The sequence below is a fragment of the Procambarus clarkii genome, chromosome 70, assembly GCF_040958095.1.
Source record: "Procambarus clarkii isolate CNS0578487 chromosome 70, FALCON_Pclarkii_2.0, whole genome shotgun sequence".
In the NCBI taxonomy this organism is placed as follows: domain Eukaryota; kingdom Metazoa; phylum Arthropoda; class Malacostraca; order Decapoda; family Cambaridae; genus Procambarus; species Procambarus clarkii.
The window spans coordinates 27,840,318-27,860,580 of NC_091219.1; the positions used below are offsets into that span (position 1 = coordinate 27,840,318).

Below are 20,263 nucleotides of genomic sequence, written 5' to 3' on the forward strand. Positions count from 1 at the left end.
TTCCTTGGCACTGGGTGTAGAGGTGTCCACCGATAATTACGGAACAGCAGTGCAACTCTGCGAGCGTGACGGCCACGAGTACATACCACCTTAACACCTCTCGCTCTACAATACCACATTTCGGGGACTGTGTCTGACGATCCTCAGAGGAGCTGCTGAGGTCCCTGGGTTTCTGGTATGTGCCAGTTTCCCCCCTGGCACATAGGGGGAAAAGTGTCCACTCCGATGACAGAGCAGTCTTCATTCTTTCCCTCGTAACACAATACAACCTGACCGAGTACAGTAGACTCCTACTGTACTCGGTCAAATGTTGGGTATATGCCTATTGTATTCGGATACGTGTTTGGTATACGCCTACTGCACCCGTTGATATTTGTCTACCCAAATTGGTAATGCATTTTGGAAGGTTTAAAAGTCAGCCAGCACAAGGGCCGAGTCGCTGACACTGTCTGTCATTGAGTGGACAGGTAAGAAATGTCCGGGTTGGGTAAATATAGAGACGCGTGAGTTGGTGGCAGCTGTGCCTTCCAGATGGGAAAATATTAGTTCTTGATGAGATTGAGGAGTGATAATGTGGTAGCGTGTCTCACTATTCAATGGATGATGTGGCTTTCCTCCTGGTGTATGTGCGTATATATATATATCTATAAATGTGAATGTTTGTTCGAGGTTAAGGGGACAGACCCTTGTATGGGGGATGAAAAAATAGGTAGCAAATCATATGAAAATAAACGTGGCGATTAGAGCACAAGAGAACATCGCCAATAAGCGATTGGAGCAGTGTAAGGGTTAATAGCTTTTGCTGCCTCCAGCAGCTTCGTCATTCATTTATTGCTCTTACTATTACTTACTGTTATTGCTTTCTGTTATTACTCTTGCTTTGCTTTACAGAACAGAGGTACAGGAACGAGATCCTGGTGGATGGGGAGCCCGTCCTGTTTGAGATCCTGGACACCTGTAACAAGGTGAGGCTTCGTCTTCTGCCTGTCATAGTTAACACTGTTATTCCCGGCTCCCCCAAGTGTTCCTCTTGTATTGTGTACACCTTTTTTAAGTAGTTGAAATTGTGTGTGTGTGTGTGTACTCTTTTCTAGCTTTGCTTCAGCTCTTGGGTCCTGCTTATTAACCCTCGGTCGGCTGGCATATATATAGGTCTCTAAATCCTCTGAATTCTGTCATATGATTTATTATTTCCGGAATATGAATCCTGTTAGGCTTATCGAGGTCCTTCTAATCCACAAACTAACCTTCTCTAAGATACAACCCATAGCAGTTGCATAACTCCAGCATACCAATTTACTGCTTGGTGAACAGAAACATCAGGTGTAAATAAAACTTACTAAATGTCTCGTTTTGGCCGGGAATGAAATTCGGGTTCCATCTGCCGAGAGCCGCGTGCCTTAACTACTGCGTCGGTCTATACTATTTATTTCCTGGGCCAGGATTCGTCAAGCGTTTATGCAACCTCTTCCGAAACCTGTGCATCTTTCATGGCGTCTTTGTTTGCATATTGAGGAGCTGTTTGCACACTTGAGGAGCTGGAACTTGACAACCCAAGGTTACTCTTGTTATAAACAACCTCGGAGTACTTCGGAGCTCATCAACTTTAAGAAATGTTAAAGCCGCCGTGATTATAGAAAGATATATAGGTTTCGTTAGTGGTTATGTGAATGATTTATTAATCTGGGTTCAGTTCTTTACTACTGAAGTTATTAGGTCTAATATTCCTGAAACCAGCTGTGTTAATTTCCTTTTCATGTCAAATATTCTGATCGTGTACACTGTCAAACACCCCTGAATGTTTTTTATATCAGGATCAGGTCTCCCCTGATTCTTACTTTTCCGGCAGCATGAGATTTGCTTTCATGTCTTCCTCATAACTCGTGTCTTTCAGCTCTGGCTCTTGTCTGGAGGCATAACTCTGGACTTGTAGTTGTTTGTGCATGGCGGGATAAGGCCTAACATTCTTGAATGAAGAATATTAAACAATTATATTCTTAGACCAAGTATCTAAAGGACTAATTTCCATCACATTGACATTCATGGCTGTAAACTTCGGGTCTCTGTAAAGTTCATGTTCCAGTCCTCACAATCAAGGGGTTACCTTAGGTGCTTCCGGGGCTTAGTGTCCCCGCGGCCCGGTCGTCGACCAGGCCTCCTGGTTCCTGGAGGGACCTGGGTTCAATCCCCGGAACGGGGAGAAATGATTTGGCTGGTTTCCTTACACCGAATGCCTCTGTTCACTTACCGGTAAAATACGTACTCGGGAGTTATGCAACTGTTGTGTTGCATCCCGTGGATGGAAGGCCAGTAGTTGGCCAAGAGGGACCTGAACAAGCCTGAGTACAGGCTTCCTGTCCCCGACAACGGTCATCTGTTTCCAACTACATTATGAGTCTTGTTAGGCCTCACTGTGTGCTAGGAGGCTGGTTAGGTTTATACAGGCATCAGGCGTAAAAAACCCGTTCCTGTCTTGCAAACGGATTAAATCCGGATCCTTCAATTATGAGGCGAGAACGCTGGCCACTGTTGATAAACACAGCTGTGTACAGTTCTCTATCAGTGTTACACATAATTTCACCCCCTTGAGTCCCCTGTAATCTCTCAAAGAGGGGGGGGGGGATTTAATCCTTTAAACGGCTTCCCAAAGCTAACTGGGCTACTGTAGTCCAGCGATGAGAGTTCGATCCCATTACATCACTTGTGATTCCATTGGGCGAACTCGGTTAGTGAGGGTGATTGACTGTGTCCTTAGCCCGGATGGAAGACATGCATCAATCAATCAGCAGTCACGCCGACAAGCTACAGTAAACTGCGGGTCCCGGGTCTACAGTAAACTGCGGGTCCCGGGTCTACAGTAAACAACATATCATTACCACCGTCCATACAGAAAACGCACACAAGAATATTTTCCGTCAGTGTGGCCGAGAGGAAGGTTTGTGGAGCAGTTCTTGTGGTGGGTGGCTCAAGTTATTAGCGGAGAGGGGGGCGGCGGGGGCGACGGCAAGGGGCCGCTAATGGACAGACATACGAGAATTGAACGTTAGTAAACTTCAACTCACATTTGGCACCATCACCCTCCCTCCGGACACCTCTGCTCTGGTGGCCCCGCCCTCAGAGTGGGAGCTATGGGCCTGTGTGTATAGAGTGTTGAGTGTGGGGGGCCTGTGTGTGTGTGCGACCCGTTCTCGCACTTGCTTATAGTCAATATTGGCTTATTTAATAAGTGCATATGTGACATACTAATTTATTGTAAATATTTTAGTTTACCTTGAAAAGCTTCATAGAAAACACCGAGCTCACCTAACCTTCTTAGTATGTAAAGATAAGCATCTTATTGCTTCTTAATTACAATTATTACTTAACCTATACCGTTGATAGGTTAAGTAATTACCCTTAGTTCCTGGCTGGTTCCCAGAATTGTCTCCATGTATTGGTTCCTTTAGTCTTGCCACTACCAGTGTTAAGTTTATCTTAGTTGCTGGTTAGTGTTCCTCATTGCTTCTTGCACTGTGGCTGCCTACATTGTCACTTCCTGCAACACTATACTGACTTCTGACTTGTTTGTTTTGTTATCTAGCCTGCAAATGTGGTCTGCACTAAAAGTGGGGTCCTTCCGCTGTTCTGGGTTTGGCAACCTGGATCTTGGTTTTGTTTTCTCCCAGAGGCTCTTTATTTCCTCCTGGGCTGATCTTGGCTCACCTTCGTGCATGTTTGTTCCTCTTATTGTGTTCAGTCTTTGTCTCTCGCTCTCTGTCTCTCTCTCGCTCTCTCTGTCTCTCTCTCGCTCTCTGTCTCTCTCTCGCTCTCTGTCTCTCTCTCGCTCTCTGTCTCTCTCTCTCTCTCTCTCTCTCTCTCTCTCTCTCTCTCTCTCTCTCTCTCTCTCTCTCTCTCTCTCTCTCTCTCTCTCTCTCTCTCTCTCTCTCTCTCTCTCTCTCTCTCTCTCTCTCTCTCTCGCTGTGTGCTGATAATGTTGAGATAAACAGTGTGGGCGAGAGCCTGATTACTGCCAGTTGTTTACTTCAGGCGGGGAGCCTCGAATTTCCTCACACTTTCCTGTCAGCGACGCCTCCTGCCGGCGTCTGTACACACTTCCGGCCCGCCAGCCGCCCGTCCACAACATCTCACTCTCTCTCGGAATCATAATTCCTCTGATGTGTCTTCCATGTTACTTAACTCTTCTTCTGAGACCGCGATGCCGCTCAACCAATCTTTTCGACTTAGTTGTCACTCAACTAATCTAATCTGTTGGTGGTATACTTAACCCTTCATATAGAAGATGAGCTAACTAAATTATGAGTATTTCTTAGAACCTTTGATTTAGCACCTCGTAGAGAAAAAGATAGTGCGGGAAGGTAGAGAAGAACAGGGCAAGCGACGGAGGGAGTGAGTGAGGGAGAGAAGAGATGAGAAGAGACGGAGGGAGGGAGAGAGGGAGAGACGGAAGGAGAGAGGGAGAGAGGGAGGGAGTGTGGCGCCAGTAACGCCATAAAACTCTCACCTCTCCCCCCCTCCCCCCCCCCCTCCTTTCCCCTCGTGTGTAGTTTGGATTCCACTTTTACCTTCTCTGGCGTCCCCCCCCTATATGTGCATCCCCCTCTCCCCCCCCCTTATATATAAGTTCCAAGTAGCACGGGCTATGGTGAGCCCGTAGTGGACATACCTGGCACAGGAGCGGGGCTTAGTTAACGGATATACCACAATGGGCTCAAGAACTTGACCACAATAATATTCAAGCTGATTAATATATATTTGTAGTGAGCAACTGAACAACTGACTGATCGTTCATGTCATTCCACTGCTCTTCTCTTCTCTTGTACCACCTCTAAGTCTCTTGTTTCACTTGATGACCCTCTCTCCTGCGTGAAAGTGAATACCAGCATTAGCCTCGCTTTAATAAGACTTAATTGAAATCCTCAGATTAGGCAAAATTGTAATTAATTTTGTAATTAAAGATGTTAATAATAATAGTAATTACATTTTTTCCAGTCGCCTGAATCTTTGATCAATTCCGCCTTCCTCTCACACCATCTTCTTATCTCCTCTCTCACTCACCCTTTCCCTTCCTCCCCCATTCCTCCTTTTTTTCCTTCCCTTTGTCGCTGCTCCCTCTGGGATAATAAACACTTTCTCTCCCGGAATGTCTTGTACAGCTTTGTATATGGTTGTGTGTACCTGGGGGGGGGGGGCTGATTACAAGCCTAAAGTAGACAGATACACAGGCTGCCTGTCCCCGACCAACCGCATTAAATCACTGAGAAATAAAGTTTCCAAGATCCAAATCTAGCACGGGGGCCTGACAGCTGAGTGGGCAGCGCTTCGGATTCGCAGTGCTAAGGTTCCGGGTTCTATCCCCGTTGAAGGCGGAAACAAATGGGCAGAGTTTCTTTCACCCTGAAGCCCCCTGTTCACCTAGCAGTAAATACGTACCTGGGAGTCAGACAGCTGCTACGGGCTGCTTCCTGGTGGTGTGTACCTGGTCGAAGACCGGGCCTAGTGGACGCTATGCCCCGAAATCATCTCAAGGCCCGGTCCTCGACCAGGCCTCATTTTTTTTACCCCCCCCCCCACTCCACCTCCCAAGGAAGCAGCCCGTAGCAGCTGTCTAACTCCCAGGTACCTATTTACTGCTAGGTGAACAGGAGGCATCAGAGGACAAAGAAATTCTGCCCATATGTTTCCCCCTCCACCGGGGATAGAACCCGGAACCTCAGGACTACGAATCCAAAGCGCTGTCCACTCAGCTGTCAAGCCCCCTCCCCCCCAATGTCAGGGGGGAGGCCTGGTTAATGACACACACACATACACGTCCTAACTTCATCATTAACAACACTGCTCTACATATGCTGCTGGTAGTTAAGAGCAATTAAGGAATGATAGAAATCCACAAGTAATTAATTTGCGAGTGAGTTAGTACATGTGTGATAAAGAGAGTTCAACAGTTTATGTTGCTGTGCAAAAGATATTTGCGGACGCCTTTCCTCAAGGTGGAAGCTACAGTGCCCAGTCCCACAACGGTGACACTTCTCTACGATAGTGGCCCTTCTCTACGATAGTGGCCCTTCTCTATGATAGTGGCCCTTCTCTATGATAGTAGCCCTTCTCTACGATAGTGGCCCTTCTCTATGATAGTGGCCCTTCTCTACGATAGTGGCCCTTCTCTATGATAGTGGCCCTTCTCTATGATAGTGGCCCTTCTCTACGATAGTGGCCCTTCTCTATGATAGTGGCCCTTCTCTACGATAGTGGCCCTTCTCTACGATAGTGGCCCTTCTCTATGATAGTGGCCCTTCTCTATGATAGTGGCCCTTCTCTACGATAGTGGCCCTTCTCTACGATAGTGGCCCTTCTCTATGACAGTGGCCCTTCTCTATGATAGTGGCCCTTCTCTACGATAGTGGCCCTTTTCTATGATAGTGGCACTTCTCTATGATAGTGGCCCTTCTCTATGATAGTGGCCCTTCTCTACGATAGTGGCCCTTCTCTATGACAGTGGCCCTTCTCTATGATAGTGGCCCTTCTCTACGATAGTGGCCCTTCTCTACGATAGTGGCCCTTCTCTACGATAGTGGCCCTTCTCTACGATAGTGGCCCTTCTCTATGATAGTGGCCCTTCTCTACGATAGTGGCCCTTCTCTACGATAGTGGCCCTTCTCTACGATAGTGGCCCTTCTCTATGATAGTGGCCCTTCTCTACGATAGTGGCCCTTCTCTATGATAGTGGCACTTCTCTATGATAGTGGCCCTTCTCTACGATAGTGGCCCTTCTCTACGATAGTGGCCCTTCTCTATGATAGTGGCACTTCTCTATGATAGTGGCCCTTCTCTATGATAGTGGCACTTCTCTATGATAGTGACACTTCTCTATGATAGTGGCCCTTCTCTACGATAGTGGCCCTTCTCTACGATAGTGGCCCTTCTCTATGATAGTGGCACTTCTCTATGATAGTGGCCCTTCTCTATGATAGTGGCCCTTCTCTATGATAGTGGCACTTCTCTATGATAGTGGCCCTTCTCTACGATAGTGGCCCTTCTCTACGATAGTGGCCCTTCTCTATGATAGTGGCACTTCTCTATGATAGTGGCCCTTCTCTACGATAGTGGCCCTTCTCTACGATAGTGGCCCTTCTCTACGATAGTGGCCCTTCTCTACGATAGTGGCCCTTCTCTACGATAGTGGCCCTTCTCTACGATAGTGGCCCTTCTCTACGATAGTGGCCCTTCTCTACGATAGTGGCCCTTCTCTATGATAGTGGCCCTTCTCTACGATAGTGGCCCTTCTCTATGATAGTGGCACTTCTCTATGATAGTGGCCCTTCTCTATGATAGTGGCACTTCTCTATGATAGTGGCCCTTCTCTATGATAGTGGCCCTTCTCTACGATAGTGGCCCTTCTCTACGATAGTGGCCCTTCTCTACGATAGTGGCCCTTCTCTACGATAGTGGCCGTTCTCTATGATAGTGGCACTTCTCTATGATAGTGGCCCTTCTCTATGATAGTGGCCCTTCTCTACGATAGTGGCCCTTCTCTATGATAGTGGCCCTTCTCTACGATAGTGGCCCTTCTCTACGATAGTGGCCCTTCTCTACGATAGTGGCCCTTCTCTATGATAGTGGCCCTTCTCTACGATAGTGGCCCTTCTCTACGATAGTGGCCCTTCTCTACGATAGTGGCCCTTCTCTATGATAGTGGCCCTTCTCTATGATAGTGGCACTTCTCTATGATAGTGGCCCTTCTCTATGATAGTGGCCCTTCTCTACGATAGTGGCCCTTCTCTATGATAGTGGCCCTTCTCTATGATAGTGGCCCTTCTCTACGATAGTGGCCCTTCTCTACGATAGTGGCCGTTCTCTATGATAGTGGCACTTCTCTATGATAGTGGCCCTTCTCTATGATAGTGGCCCTTCTCTACGATAGTGGCCCTTCTCTATGATAGTGGCCCTTCTCTACGATAGTGGCACTTCTCTATGATAGTGGCCCTTCTCTACGATAGTGGCCCTTCTCTATGATAGTGGCCCTTCTCTACGATAGTGGCCCTTCTCTACGATAGTGGCCCTTCTCTACGATAGTGGCCCTTCTCTATGATAGTGGCCCTTCTCTATGATAGTGGCCCTTCTCTACGATAGTGGCCCTTCTCTACGATAGTGGCCCTTCTCTACGATAGTGGCCCTTCTCTACGATAGTGGCCCTTCTCTACGATAGTGGCCCTTCTCTATGATAGTGGCCCTTCTCTATGATAGTGGCCCTTCTCTACGATAGTGGCCCTTCTCTACGATAGTGGCCCTTCTCTACGATAGTGGCCCTTCTCTACGATAGTGGCCCTTCTCTATGATAGTGGCCCTTCTCTATGATAGTGGCCCTTCTCTACGATAGTGGCCCTTCTCTACGATAGTGGCCCTTCTCTACGATAGTGGATAGTAAAATATAACTAAACACCATAAAGGTGTTTAGTTATATTTTATATTACATACAACATCCTGTCTTGAGTCAACCAGGCAGGATATTTGAGGCACCAGACTGTCGGCCTTTAGTAATTAAAAAGTCACACCTATAACAGGGTGAAGGATCACAAGTTGACCAGAGGTCAGGTCGTGTGAATTGACCTTGCTTCTGCTAAGCTGATAATTGTTGCAGTCATGTAGCCGGGTGTGTCCTTCAAACAAGCCGCTGTTTAAGGCGTGGTAGGTAGATGACCTGATGGCAGGGCTGGCGGTAGGTGGCAGGGCTGGCGGTAGGTGGCAGGGCTGGCGGTAGGTGGCAGGGCTGGCGGTAGGTGGCAGGGCTGGCGGTAGGTGGCAGGGCTGGCGGCAGGTGGCAGGGCTGGCGGCAGGTGGCAGGGCTGGCGGCAGGTGATGGCAGTCAGCTGTGACGGGTCTTTGAGACCTTTGAGACTTGCTCGCTTAATTAAGTATGATTGATATATGGGGGGTGGGGGTCCTGGGGTGAGTGATGGGGTGGGGGTCCTGGGGGTGAATGATGAGGTGGGGGTCCTGGGGTGAATGATGGGGTGGGGGTCCTGGGGTGAATGATGGGGTGGGGGTCCTGGGGTGAGTGATGGGGTGGGGGTCCTGGGGTGAATGATGGGGTGGGGGTCCTGGGGTGGAGGTCCTGGGGTGAGTGATGGGGTGGGGGTCCTGGGGTGGAGGTCCTGGGGTGAGTGATGGGGTGGGGGTCCTGGGGTGAATGATGAGGTGGGGGTCCTGGGGTGAATGATGGGGTGGGGGTCCTGGGGTGGAGGTCCTGGGGTGGGGGTCCTGGGGTGAGTGATGGGGTGGGGGTCCTGGGGTGAGTGATGGGGTGGGGGTCGTGGGGTAAGTGATGGGGTGGGGGTCCTGGGGTAAGTGATGGGGTGGGGGTCGTGGGGAGGACTTGCCATAACCACTAACTTAACACCACAAGTAAACATCGTGGGAATGCGTTTGGGCGGACATGAACACCTGACTGTTGCAGGTCTATGGTTCTCATGGTCATACAAGCAGCATGACCTCTGTCACCCATACTAACCTGATAGACTTGAAATACCTACACAAAGGAGCCTTCAGAATGCTGAGTATAACGTATGTGAGACTCCCCATTAAGTATGCAGCACGTGCATTATATACACAAAGACACAGTAAAACTATACGAATTACAGAAATATGAATAAATGCTTTAGTTAGAACTGAGAGACATAAACTACCGTGAATAAATCGGCAAATTTAATGTCATACAAAAGTATTGACATGATTACGACATACAAAATTATTAGGAACATCAACAGTGGACCATTAAGTCAACTTTATAGAGGAAGTGGATGGGTACTGGAGCCACAGTGTACGGGTTGAGAAGAGATGGAACGGCTTGGCAAGGGACGTTGTTGAACGCCATACTTAGTTTAAAAAATAAGTATAAGACATCTGCAAGAAATATATCGAAGCATTAACCAACCGATGGCTGTAAAGGGGACCGGTTGTAGTTGATCTTCAAGCCTGCAAGCACGCCAAGGTCACACACACACACACACACACACACACACACACACACACACACACACACACACACACACACACACACACACACACACACACACACACACACACACACACACATGCACGTAACTAGTGAGTACACATGAACGCTAATGTATGATACTTCTATGTTTGATTATAATTAAGCTTCACTTGCCTAAGATATATTGCATCAGGTGACCCACCTGACCTGGCTCCCTCCCTGCACCTGCACTTTTACCTGCACCTGGCTGACCCCTCACCTAGTCCATCTTATTTCTTTGTCTTATTTCGACAACTTATACATAGATTTTGGGGCTTTAAATTCATACAAATCATGACCCCCAGATCCCTTTTGCAATCAGCCTTCGCAATCCCAAACACCACGCAGAAGATATCGTGTAACTCTATCATCATTACCTTGCCTCACACCCTTATAATTGTCAGCATTAATCTGCATCTGTCAGTCTCTTGACCATTTCAAACCCCAGTCTACATCGTCTTGAGGTGATTCTGAGTCTTCCGAGGTTTATTAATATGGCAGCTTCTTGTTTGCCCCGTCATAGGGGGCGCTAGGTTCCCAGTCTCTGTCCTGCATGCCCTCTGCAGGTTATGAGTCACAATAACGTGGCTAAAGTAAGTTGACCAGACCACACACTAGAAGGTGAAGGGACTACGACGTTTCGGTCCGTCCTGGATCATTCTCAAGGCACCTTGTGGCACACTGAAGGTGCCACAAGGTGCCATACACGGTGCTCCACCCAGTGCCACACACAGGGTGCCGCACGGTGCCACACTGACGCTGCCACTCTCCCCGGCAGAACAGCGAGGCGGTGCCGTCGCAAGAGACCATCAGCTGGGCGGACGGGTTCCTGCTCGTGTACTCCATTACTGACCGTCACAGCTTCAACTGGGTCAAGAGGGTGCGACTCCACATCTCCGAGAGGAAGGCCAGTGGGCGTGCGGGCGGCCTGGGCGGCAGTGCCACCCTCACGCCCACGCCGCACACACCTGGGGGCGGCGTGGGAGGGGATGTGTCTCCCACGCTAGGTCCCCCCATGGTCCTGCTAGCTAACAAGGCAGATATGGTTCACCTTCGGCAGGTCTCCACAGAGGAAGGTAAGTACTAACCATCCCTACTCACCATTCCTTCACCCCGTCCCATCCCTAATCCTTATCCTGACCCCTTCCCAGTGCTATATAGTCGTAATGGCTTGGCGCTTTCCCCCTGATAATTCTCTCCCTCACCATCGCTACTCTTAATTCCCATTCCGTAAATAATGCAGTGGTTTAACTTCACCAAAAGCGTAGTATCATAGTCCTCTTTAATATCCCTAAATATCACTTGTGTTTTTTTTACGGCAGTTCTATTACGTAAAAAATGTAGTGCGTCCAGTAAGAGGATAGTTTATTATAAGCTTGTGTGGTCAAGAAATACAGTAGTTTATGATTTATTGATATTGTATTATTCGTTGGGTTGATAAATTGTTGACTGAATATTCCAGAAGCTTCGTCATCGATGTCACGTGATCTATACACGTCTTGTCCTAACAAGACACCCTAACCTGTCCATGTACACTACACAAAACGTCATTAATACACCACTGTATTTTTTTACTAATATGCCAAATTTTTAACTCAATTGTTGGATCCGTTACAAATGCAACCCTCTCTTGGCACCCCTTGTTTAGTACCCGTCTTAACACCTGTCTTGATACCCGTCCTAACACCCTTCTCGTCCGCACTAGTTCGACGTTGCTTTGACACACTTTACATATGTGGCACGTGTTCCTGGGACCTGCCACCATGTGTAGTGCCGGGTGTGTGTCGTGTGTGTGTGTGTCTCTCTCGTCTGGTTATGGTCATCTGCTGAATGTCTCTCTCTCTCTCTCTCTCTCTCTCTCTCTCTCTCTCTCTCTCTCTCTCTCTCTCTCTCTCTCTCTCTCTCTCTCTCTCTCTCTCTCTCTCTCTCTCTCTCTCTCTTACTCACCTAAAGATAGATGGCAACAAGACCATCAACACATGTTGGCTTCCTTATTTATTGGCATCGAGACTAATGAAGCCTGTCACCTGAAGTTGTCTGCTGTCAGAGGCATGGCGGGAGGAGGGGGGGGGGTGAGGAGGAAGAAAGGTCTTAAGTAACTTCATAAGGTTGTTGTTGGGGCTTTGTCACTAATGTCACGTTCCCCCGTCCCTTCCCGTCCTCATTACACCGATCGCCAGGAGACCCCAGTAGATTCACGTAGACTTCAACTCCCTGTTGGTCCTAAGAATAGTGGGGTGAGAATAGTCCTCCCAAGAATAGTGGGGTGAGTGGAGTTTTCCGTGACAATTGTCTCATGAACTGCCAGCTCTCTGATCTTCAAAGCTGCCGTAGCCTCGTCGAGCGCCAACACACATAAGGATCGACTTTCAGTGGCTGTTAGCCTTATTGATCGACGATCGTACCACTGATCGACGTTCAGTGGTACGACTGTTCGGTGACAAGCCTTTAACTCTGGAGGTGAACACAGACTGGGGCTTTAGTATGACCTGCGTGTCTTCTTAAAACAGGCCCGTTGTCAGGTGTAGCGCTCTCCCGTGACCTGAACCCTGTGATCCAGGACTAATATCCTCCTCCCACACAATTCCCACAGTGTGTATGTAATACGAAACTCGGTTCTCGATCGATCAATCACATATCAGAGGTAGCGGGAAGGAAAATAGTTGCTGATATCAATTATTTACTAACCTATCTGCAATGGTAAAGCACAATAAATGTAAATAAAGTCATCAACAATTGTAAAACCCGCTCTACTAGGCTGTTGTGGCAACTGAACTTCCCCGCCTTACCTTACTGTCCGTCACTGCCCCAAAAGGACTCCATAATCTGAATGAGCAACTGTGCTTAATCACTGAGGCGCTGTCTCCCCTCAAGAGTGTGGCCTTGTCGTGGTGAGCGGGCTCACATTCAACTCCCTGGGGCCAGTGGGGGTTGCCTCTCCGGGCGTTGTACTTGCGAAATGAAACACACGTAGAGATATCCAGTTCGGGTCAACGGACCACCTGCTGCAGGGATCGCCCATGAGGGACCGCCCTACGAGGCTGGCTGGGTGTCCAGGCTGAGGCGAGAGGGCGAGAGAAGTGTTGGCACTACCAGTGTGGGTGAATGTACGAGGCAGAAGGACTTTCCCAGCAAAAAAAGGAGGGAGCACCGCGCGGCGCGACGCACCCCTTCCTGCATAGGCCAGCGCTCGGCCTCTCTCGCTGCCCTACTAGGTGGTATTCCTTGGCTCAGAGACCCAAACATTTGAAAACAATGATGTAAACAAAATTACTTCTCAAAGAGACTCGTGGGGTAGACGACCAGGCTCCCGAGTCAGCCAGTGATGGAAGGTCGGGCTCCATAGCCCGGGTACGCCGGGCTCTGATCAGGCTGCATTTTTTACTACCTCAACTGACACACTCTTCCCCCCGCCCACTTTCTTGGCAGGGTTGAGCCCCAAGCTCCCAGTGTTGACTACCTCATCACCTGCCGTGGCTTCATCTTCCCTTCTGACAAGTGTGCCTTTTACCTTCCTCCTTAATTGGGGATCATGGAACCGTCACCGCACTCAGACACGTAGAGTCCTTCAAACACTAACTTCTACGTTCTAGGATTTTTGGTCCCATTAAGTGGCCTAAGTACTTTGATGTTTGTCATGATGATCATCCACGCCCCGATGGTGTGCACAGTCATAAGCACCTGGTTAACTCTGTGGATACCTGTCACTTTTAACCCAATCCGGACTGACACACAGGTCGGGGTTCAATCCCCAACCGTCCAAGTGGTTGGGCATCCTTCCTTCCCTGCCCGTCCCACCCCAAATCCTTATCCTGATCCCTTCCAAGTGCTATATAGTGGTAATGGCTTGGTGCTTTCTCTTGATAGTTCCATTCCATTCCGTTGTTGTCTTCACAGATGTCTCAGTCTGCCGACGGCGTAAAGTGCCCCGTTGTCTCTCCTGATCAAACATATATGTGCCGCCTACCCCCGGACAATAGCATCTTTACGGCTGAACGTTATGTAATCTTTTTATCCACTTGATCAACTGCTTTCCCCGACGTCAACGTTCCTTTGTCATTATGGTTGACTCTAGCAGTGCCCTCATGGTCCTGGAGTCATTCACCGGTCCTCTCCTGTTGTGGTTGAAATCCAATATTGGTCGTTTCTTATCTCTAGCAGATTTAAACAGTTTAGTTTAATTAAATGAAGGTGCGGACACTGCCTCTAAGGAGGCTGTCCGCACTTGTCTTATTTCATGAGAAAGCATTCCTTAATCAGATTTCTACCCAGTCAATCGTATCTCAGCCTGCAACCTTTGGGAGGGTCGTTGGTGTGGCGTTACAGGTAACAACCTGCGCACTCTCAAGGGCGCCCTTGGCCCTTGGCCAAGGGCACCCTTGGCCCTGGCCCTGGGCACCCTTGGCCTTCCTCATACCACCGTACTAGAAGGCAGGAAACAACTCTGGCTAGATTACACATTGGCCACACACGCTTAACTCATGGGCACTTGAATGGGACGCCGCCCTGCCCGTTGTTGTCTAAACTGCATCGTCCCACTTAACAGTTTTGTAGAATGTCCTGGTTTTCAGTACGATCTTGTGGTTTGCTTTCCTAATGTCTCTCGGGGACATTTGCTGCTCGATGGAATCCTTGGTGAATCTGATCCCTTTCATATCGCTCAGTTTCTGTCCTAAGTGATATTTAGTACCTTTTGAATATCCGGCGACACATGGTGCTACATAGTTTTCCCGAATTGCTGCCGCCTTTTGATAATTACTGAATTACATCTATGGCTAAAAGCTTTGTATCAAATTTTTAACGGTAGTGAAATCATTTCATGAAACTGTATAACCCAACTCTACCTGTCGCCCGGGACCAGGGTTCACGTAGCTGTTTCATCTCCACTTAAGAGGGCTGTACCACTCGCCTCAGTCACGGCGGCTTAGTCTGTATATACCAAACATTTTCGGAGCTCTGAATTTTTATGAGGTCGTCCATGACAATAATACCCTTGAAGGCCACCTCGTAGCGTACTTCAGGGCTCGTAATAAATACTGTTAAAGTCGCCATGAGTGAGATAAGAGAAGCAGATGTCGTAAGTGGACACTTTAGTGGTTGTGTGAATCCTGGCCCAGCGGCTCTCCCTCACTGCGAAACTGAAACATTTTGCACCATTGAGCAGTGTCACCACAACACCTAGACCATCATTTTATTTACACTTAGAGGAGTACCTCGCTTCTTGGTATATAAACACTAACCTTACTTTAGTTCTGGACTATGTTAAGGACTAGAGTATACTCGCTGGTTGTCGGTCGGTTATTGCGGTGGCCTTTATAACCTTCCAGAGGTTGATAGGGTTTAAGACCAACCACCGAACCAAACATTGCACCAGTAACCACCAACCGTTCTCTCTCTCTCATCTGACTCAGGGGAGATCCTGGCGAAGGACGTGGAGTGCTATTTTAGCGAAGTAGCAGCATCGGAACATGTGTTGCAGGTGGCTACCGCCTTCCACGAGGTCTTCAAGGAGGTGCAGAACGTCCGCAAGAGGAGCAAGACGTCGCTGCTGGACCGCGTCTTGGGCACCAAGGCCACCAGGATCTACGTCCGAGGCAAGAGTGACTCGGCGCTGCCCAAGGACTGACTATTGAAGCTCTTGTTGTAGGACTTCGAGCGGCCTGGTCCCTGAAGTCAGCGGGTCCTTCGGCACGGGAACTCACCGTCCTCAATGTTCATTTGTATCGGTTGTTGCTGGTCCTTGGCTGACTGGAAGTGTTGGTGGCGGTAGTTGTAACTCCTGGGTTGTGGTACAAGGTCTGGAGGCGGTGGTAGATATAACTCCTGGGTTGTGGTACAAGGTCTGGAGGTGGTGGTACATAACTCCTGGGTTGTGGTACAAGGTCTGGAGGTGGTGGTACATAACTCCTGGGTTGTGGTACAAGGCTGGAGGTGGTGGTAGACATAACTCCTGGGTTGTGGTACAAGGCTGGAGGTGGTGGTAGACATAACTCCTGGGTTGTGGTACAAGGTCTGGAGGTGGTGGTAGATATAACTCCTGGGTTGTGGTACAAGGTCTGGAGGTGGTGGTAGACATAACTCCTGGGTTGTGGTACAAGGCTGGAGGTGGTGGTAGACATAACTCCTGGGTTGTGGTACAAGGCTGGAGGTGGTGGTACATAACTCCTGGGTTGTGGTACAAGGCTGGAGGTGGTGGTAGATATAACTCCTGGGTTGTGGTACAAGGCTGGAGGTGGTGGTAGACATAACTCCTGGATTGCAAGGCTTCACATATACCCTGGTAACTGCAGCACATGTATGCACATGTAGAGGTCTTCATGAGCAGTACGAGGACTATAATCTATTGGTCCTGGGTTCGATCCCCGGCCGGGCCACACGTTGCTCCCCCTCACACAATTGTTCTCCCAGGGTGAACATTTGTGACTGTAAGCCTTCCCAGGCCTCCCTGGGGTTGGTAAGGTGCGTTGATACACACACACACACACACACACACACACACACACACACACACACACACACACACACACACACACACAGTGTACACCACCAATCCCTCTCTTAATTGACCAACATATAATTACTATTGTGTGTTTTCATTGTTAAATTATATATATATATATATATATATATATATATATATATATATATATATATATATATATATATATATATATATATATATATATATATAATTTTATTAAGTGTCTTCTGTTAGCTAAATCATCAATTTTTGAAGCTAGAACTGAAATGTTGTGGACTGTTTTCTGTAAATCAATATTAGTATTTTGAAATAGATTAAATGCAATTTCGTGCTGTAATTGCCTATATTAACTTACAATATTTGTGAATGGTTGAAATAACAGCGGTTAGATCAGCCTTTACCGGAATGGGTTTCATAATCCAGCGTTTTTCCGATTATATGGACGTTGAAATTTCGCTTCTCTCGCAAAGGGAGGAGCTCTCTGGTAGTCAATTGTGACACATTTTTTTTGTTTATTATTAATGTAGCGAGAGAGCTATTGGAGAGTCTGATATTCGGCAGAGTCGGAAACCCTGGCAGAGATTCAGATCCTTGACAGAGAGTAGGATTCCTTGACAGAGAGTCGGATTCCTTGACAGAGAGTCGGATACCTTGACAGAGAGTCGGATGTCTGGTAGAAGTCAGATATTTGAAGATAATCAGATGATGGCAGTGAATCGATTGGTTCATATTTGGTGTTCACAAGATATCTTAGCCGTGGCATTTTGGAGAGTTTGGCAGCAGCAGCGAGTAGAATGTTTGGTAGATAGTTGGATGTTTGGCGGTTAGTCAGGTGTTTGGTAGATTGTTGGATGTTAAGGAGTGGGTCGGATATTTGGCAGATGCTCAGAGATAGTTGGATGCTAGACAGTGAGTCTCATATTCGGTAGATAACCGGATATTCGGTAGATAATCGGACATTCGCCAGATAGTCGGATATTTGGGAGATATATAAACGGTTGGTTCATGCTTGGTTCTCCCAAGATCTGTGTCTTGAGTTGTATTTAACAATGTTTCCAACACCGTGACGAGGTCTCTTCCATTAATGTGTCCGCCATTTGTTTACATGTCAATGAAAAATTGGGTTCCAGCCATCTGCGTCGACACAGGCTGCAGAGGTTATCGTTACGATGTCGTAGTAAAGGTTTCCCCTCAGTAGTCATCCAGACTTACTACCCAGAGCTACGATGTACAGGAGTCATCCGGGATCAAATTCAAAATTTTGAATTTGAACTACCCGTAGAGTACGTTACATAGGACTCACGAAGACTGGCTACCCTGGGTACATTCCCAGGAGTCATCCAGAATACATTCCACAGCAGTCATCCAGCCTCACCACCTTTGGGGAGGGGGTGGGGGTTAATAGGTCTGAATAGGTAGGTATTGCATCTCCTATGGCGGGCTTGAGAGAGAAACCGTTATTTGTACCAATTTGAGAGTTTGGATAGTTAAGTTGTTCATGGCTTTGAAAGTTCCATCTACTCCAATTTCCTTAAGCTTGCACACACACACCTAGGCCAAGATTTATCAAACTTTTACGAAATCTGTACATCTTTTCTCAATCATAGCAGCTTAATTTCACATTTATTAAAGTTTACGAGCTTGTAAACTTCACAACCCAAGGTTGTTATTGTTATAAACCTCGTAGTGCTTCCCAGCTCATAAACGTTAATATATATATATGTAAACAAAGCCGCCATAGCTGTTGAAATGGAGGTTTCGTTAACGGTTATGGTTGACGGATCCTGCTCCAGGTTTTCAAGTGGCGGTAAGCGATTTATTCATAAAATATACGTCGTTTCTAAGCACTAAAACTCAATACTTTTGTCTAAGTCAGGCGAGTTTGTCGTCTCCCATTGCTCTGTTACTCTTACTGGTTTAGTTTAGCGTTGTTTAACAAGAGATTAAGCGTTCTGCACCCCGGCGTTCGGAGCGCTGTTCACCCCGGCGTTCACAGCGCTCTTCATTCGGCGTTCACAGCGCTCTTCATTCGGCGTTCACATAGTTCAGCGAGTGTGTTGCAGGTTTATGAGGCGTCAGTGTGAAGCGGAGTTTAGTCAGAGTGGGAACTGTCAGTTGACGAGATTGGAGAGTTCATGAGATTGGTCAATTGATGAGATTGGTGAGTTGAAGACTTAGTTGACAGGAGTAACGTATTGTCTTTCGTGATCCTCTTTAGGTGCGTCATCTAAGTGCTTGTGAGTGCAGTTAATAAGTGCCTCAAAATCACTGCTGAAGTGAACTGTTACAGGTTTATAAGTGCTTTATACAAACACTTTAGGCATCTTAGTAAGCTGCAAATTTTCCATCACTTTAAGAGTGTATTGTATGTGTTTTGTAAGTGCCTAAGAGTAGTGATTAATGAGTGGTTTAGAGGGTAATTTTGTGAGTGCTTTGTACAGTTGCTTGACATAGTGTCGGAGGTTAATGGCTTGTTCTGTTGTTTTTTATGCCATAACTATGCTCGTGTACTGCATGTATGGGGGGGGGGGGAGGGGGGGGCTGGTTCTAGCGGGTAGAAGGGGGGGGGAGTAGAGGCGTGATTGGACTAGAGAATGGAAGTCCCCGGGGAGAGACTACACCTTGGAGATCAATAATCCGGCTCAATTTGTTGTTGTTTTAAGATTTAGCTACTGGGAACAAAACGTTCCAAGTAGCACGGGCTATGGTGAGCCCGTAGTGGACTTACATAAGAACATAAGAACATAAGAACAAAGGTAACTGCAGAAGGCCTATTGGCCCATACGAGGCAGCTCCTATTCTATAACCACCCAATCCCACTCATATACTTGTCCAACCCGTGCTTGAAACAATCGAGGGACCCCACCTCCACAATGTTACGCGGCAATTGGTTCCACAAATCAACAACCCTGTTACTGAACCAGTATTTACCCAAGTCTTTCCTAAATCTAAACTTATCCAATTTATACCCATTGTTTCGTGTTCTGTCCTGTGTTGATACTTTTAATACCCTATTAATATCCCCCTTGTTATGTCCATTCACCCACTTGTAAACCTCTATCATGTCGCCCCTAACTCTTCGCCTTTCCAGTGAATGCAACTTAAGCTTTGTTAATCTTTCTTCATATGAAAGATTTCTAATTTGGGGAATTAACTTAGTCATCCTACGCTGGACACGTTCAAGTGAATTTATATCCATTCTATAATATGGCGACCAAAACTGAACTGCATCAAGGACCTTACCTGGCACAGGACTTACCTGGCACAGGAGCGGGGCTGTAACTTGTCTCTGGTTCAAGAAAGATCATTACAGTGTCTAAAGTTCGTAAATAGTTCGTGGATGGAAGTTCGATGCCCCTTATTTTATTTTAGAGCTCAGTTACTTGGTCAGGAAGGTTGATAAGCTGAACTTATGTCAGGAAGCTGATCTTGGAGGTTGACCATCTTGGAGGTCTCAGTAGTACAGTTGGTTCGTTCTCGAGTCACACACGGGAATCCCGAGTTCGAATCCCTGCTGGGCAGAAATGGTTGGGCACGTTTCCTATCACCTAATGCCGCTGTTCACCTAGTAGTAACTGGGGTACCCAGGAGTTAGTCAATTGTTGTGGGGTTGCATCCTAGGAAGAGTCAGTAGTTCAACTGTAGGGCTCAGTAATAAATATATATGTTAGATTCAGTATAAATCTGACGTATATTTAATTTGAACTTAATTTATTTAGTTGGAGACAGGCAGCCTTTTGTATATACATACA

The 20,263-nt window shown here is 47.4% G+C and overlaps 1 protein-coding gene across 1 annotated transcript in view; it reads left to right on the forward strand.

The window, feature by feature from the left end:
- Positions 1–19,028, forward strand: part of LOC123775365 (ras-related and estrogen-regulated growth inhibitor) — a 40,108-nt gene extending 21,080 nt beyond the window's left edge. Inside the window, exons 4-6 of the mRNA XM_045770511.2 lie at positions 892–965; positions 10,809–11,106; positions 15,442–19,028. Of these exons, the coding sequence (XP_045626467.1) occupies positions 892–965; positions 10,809–11,106; positions 15,442–15,656 (587 nt within the window). The 3' untranslated portion in view covers positions 15,657–19,028. The remainder of the gene's footprint in view (positions 1–891; positions 966–10,808; positions 11,107–15,441) is intronic.
- Positions 19,029–20,263: the final 1,235 nt, after the last annotated feature.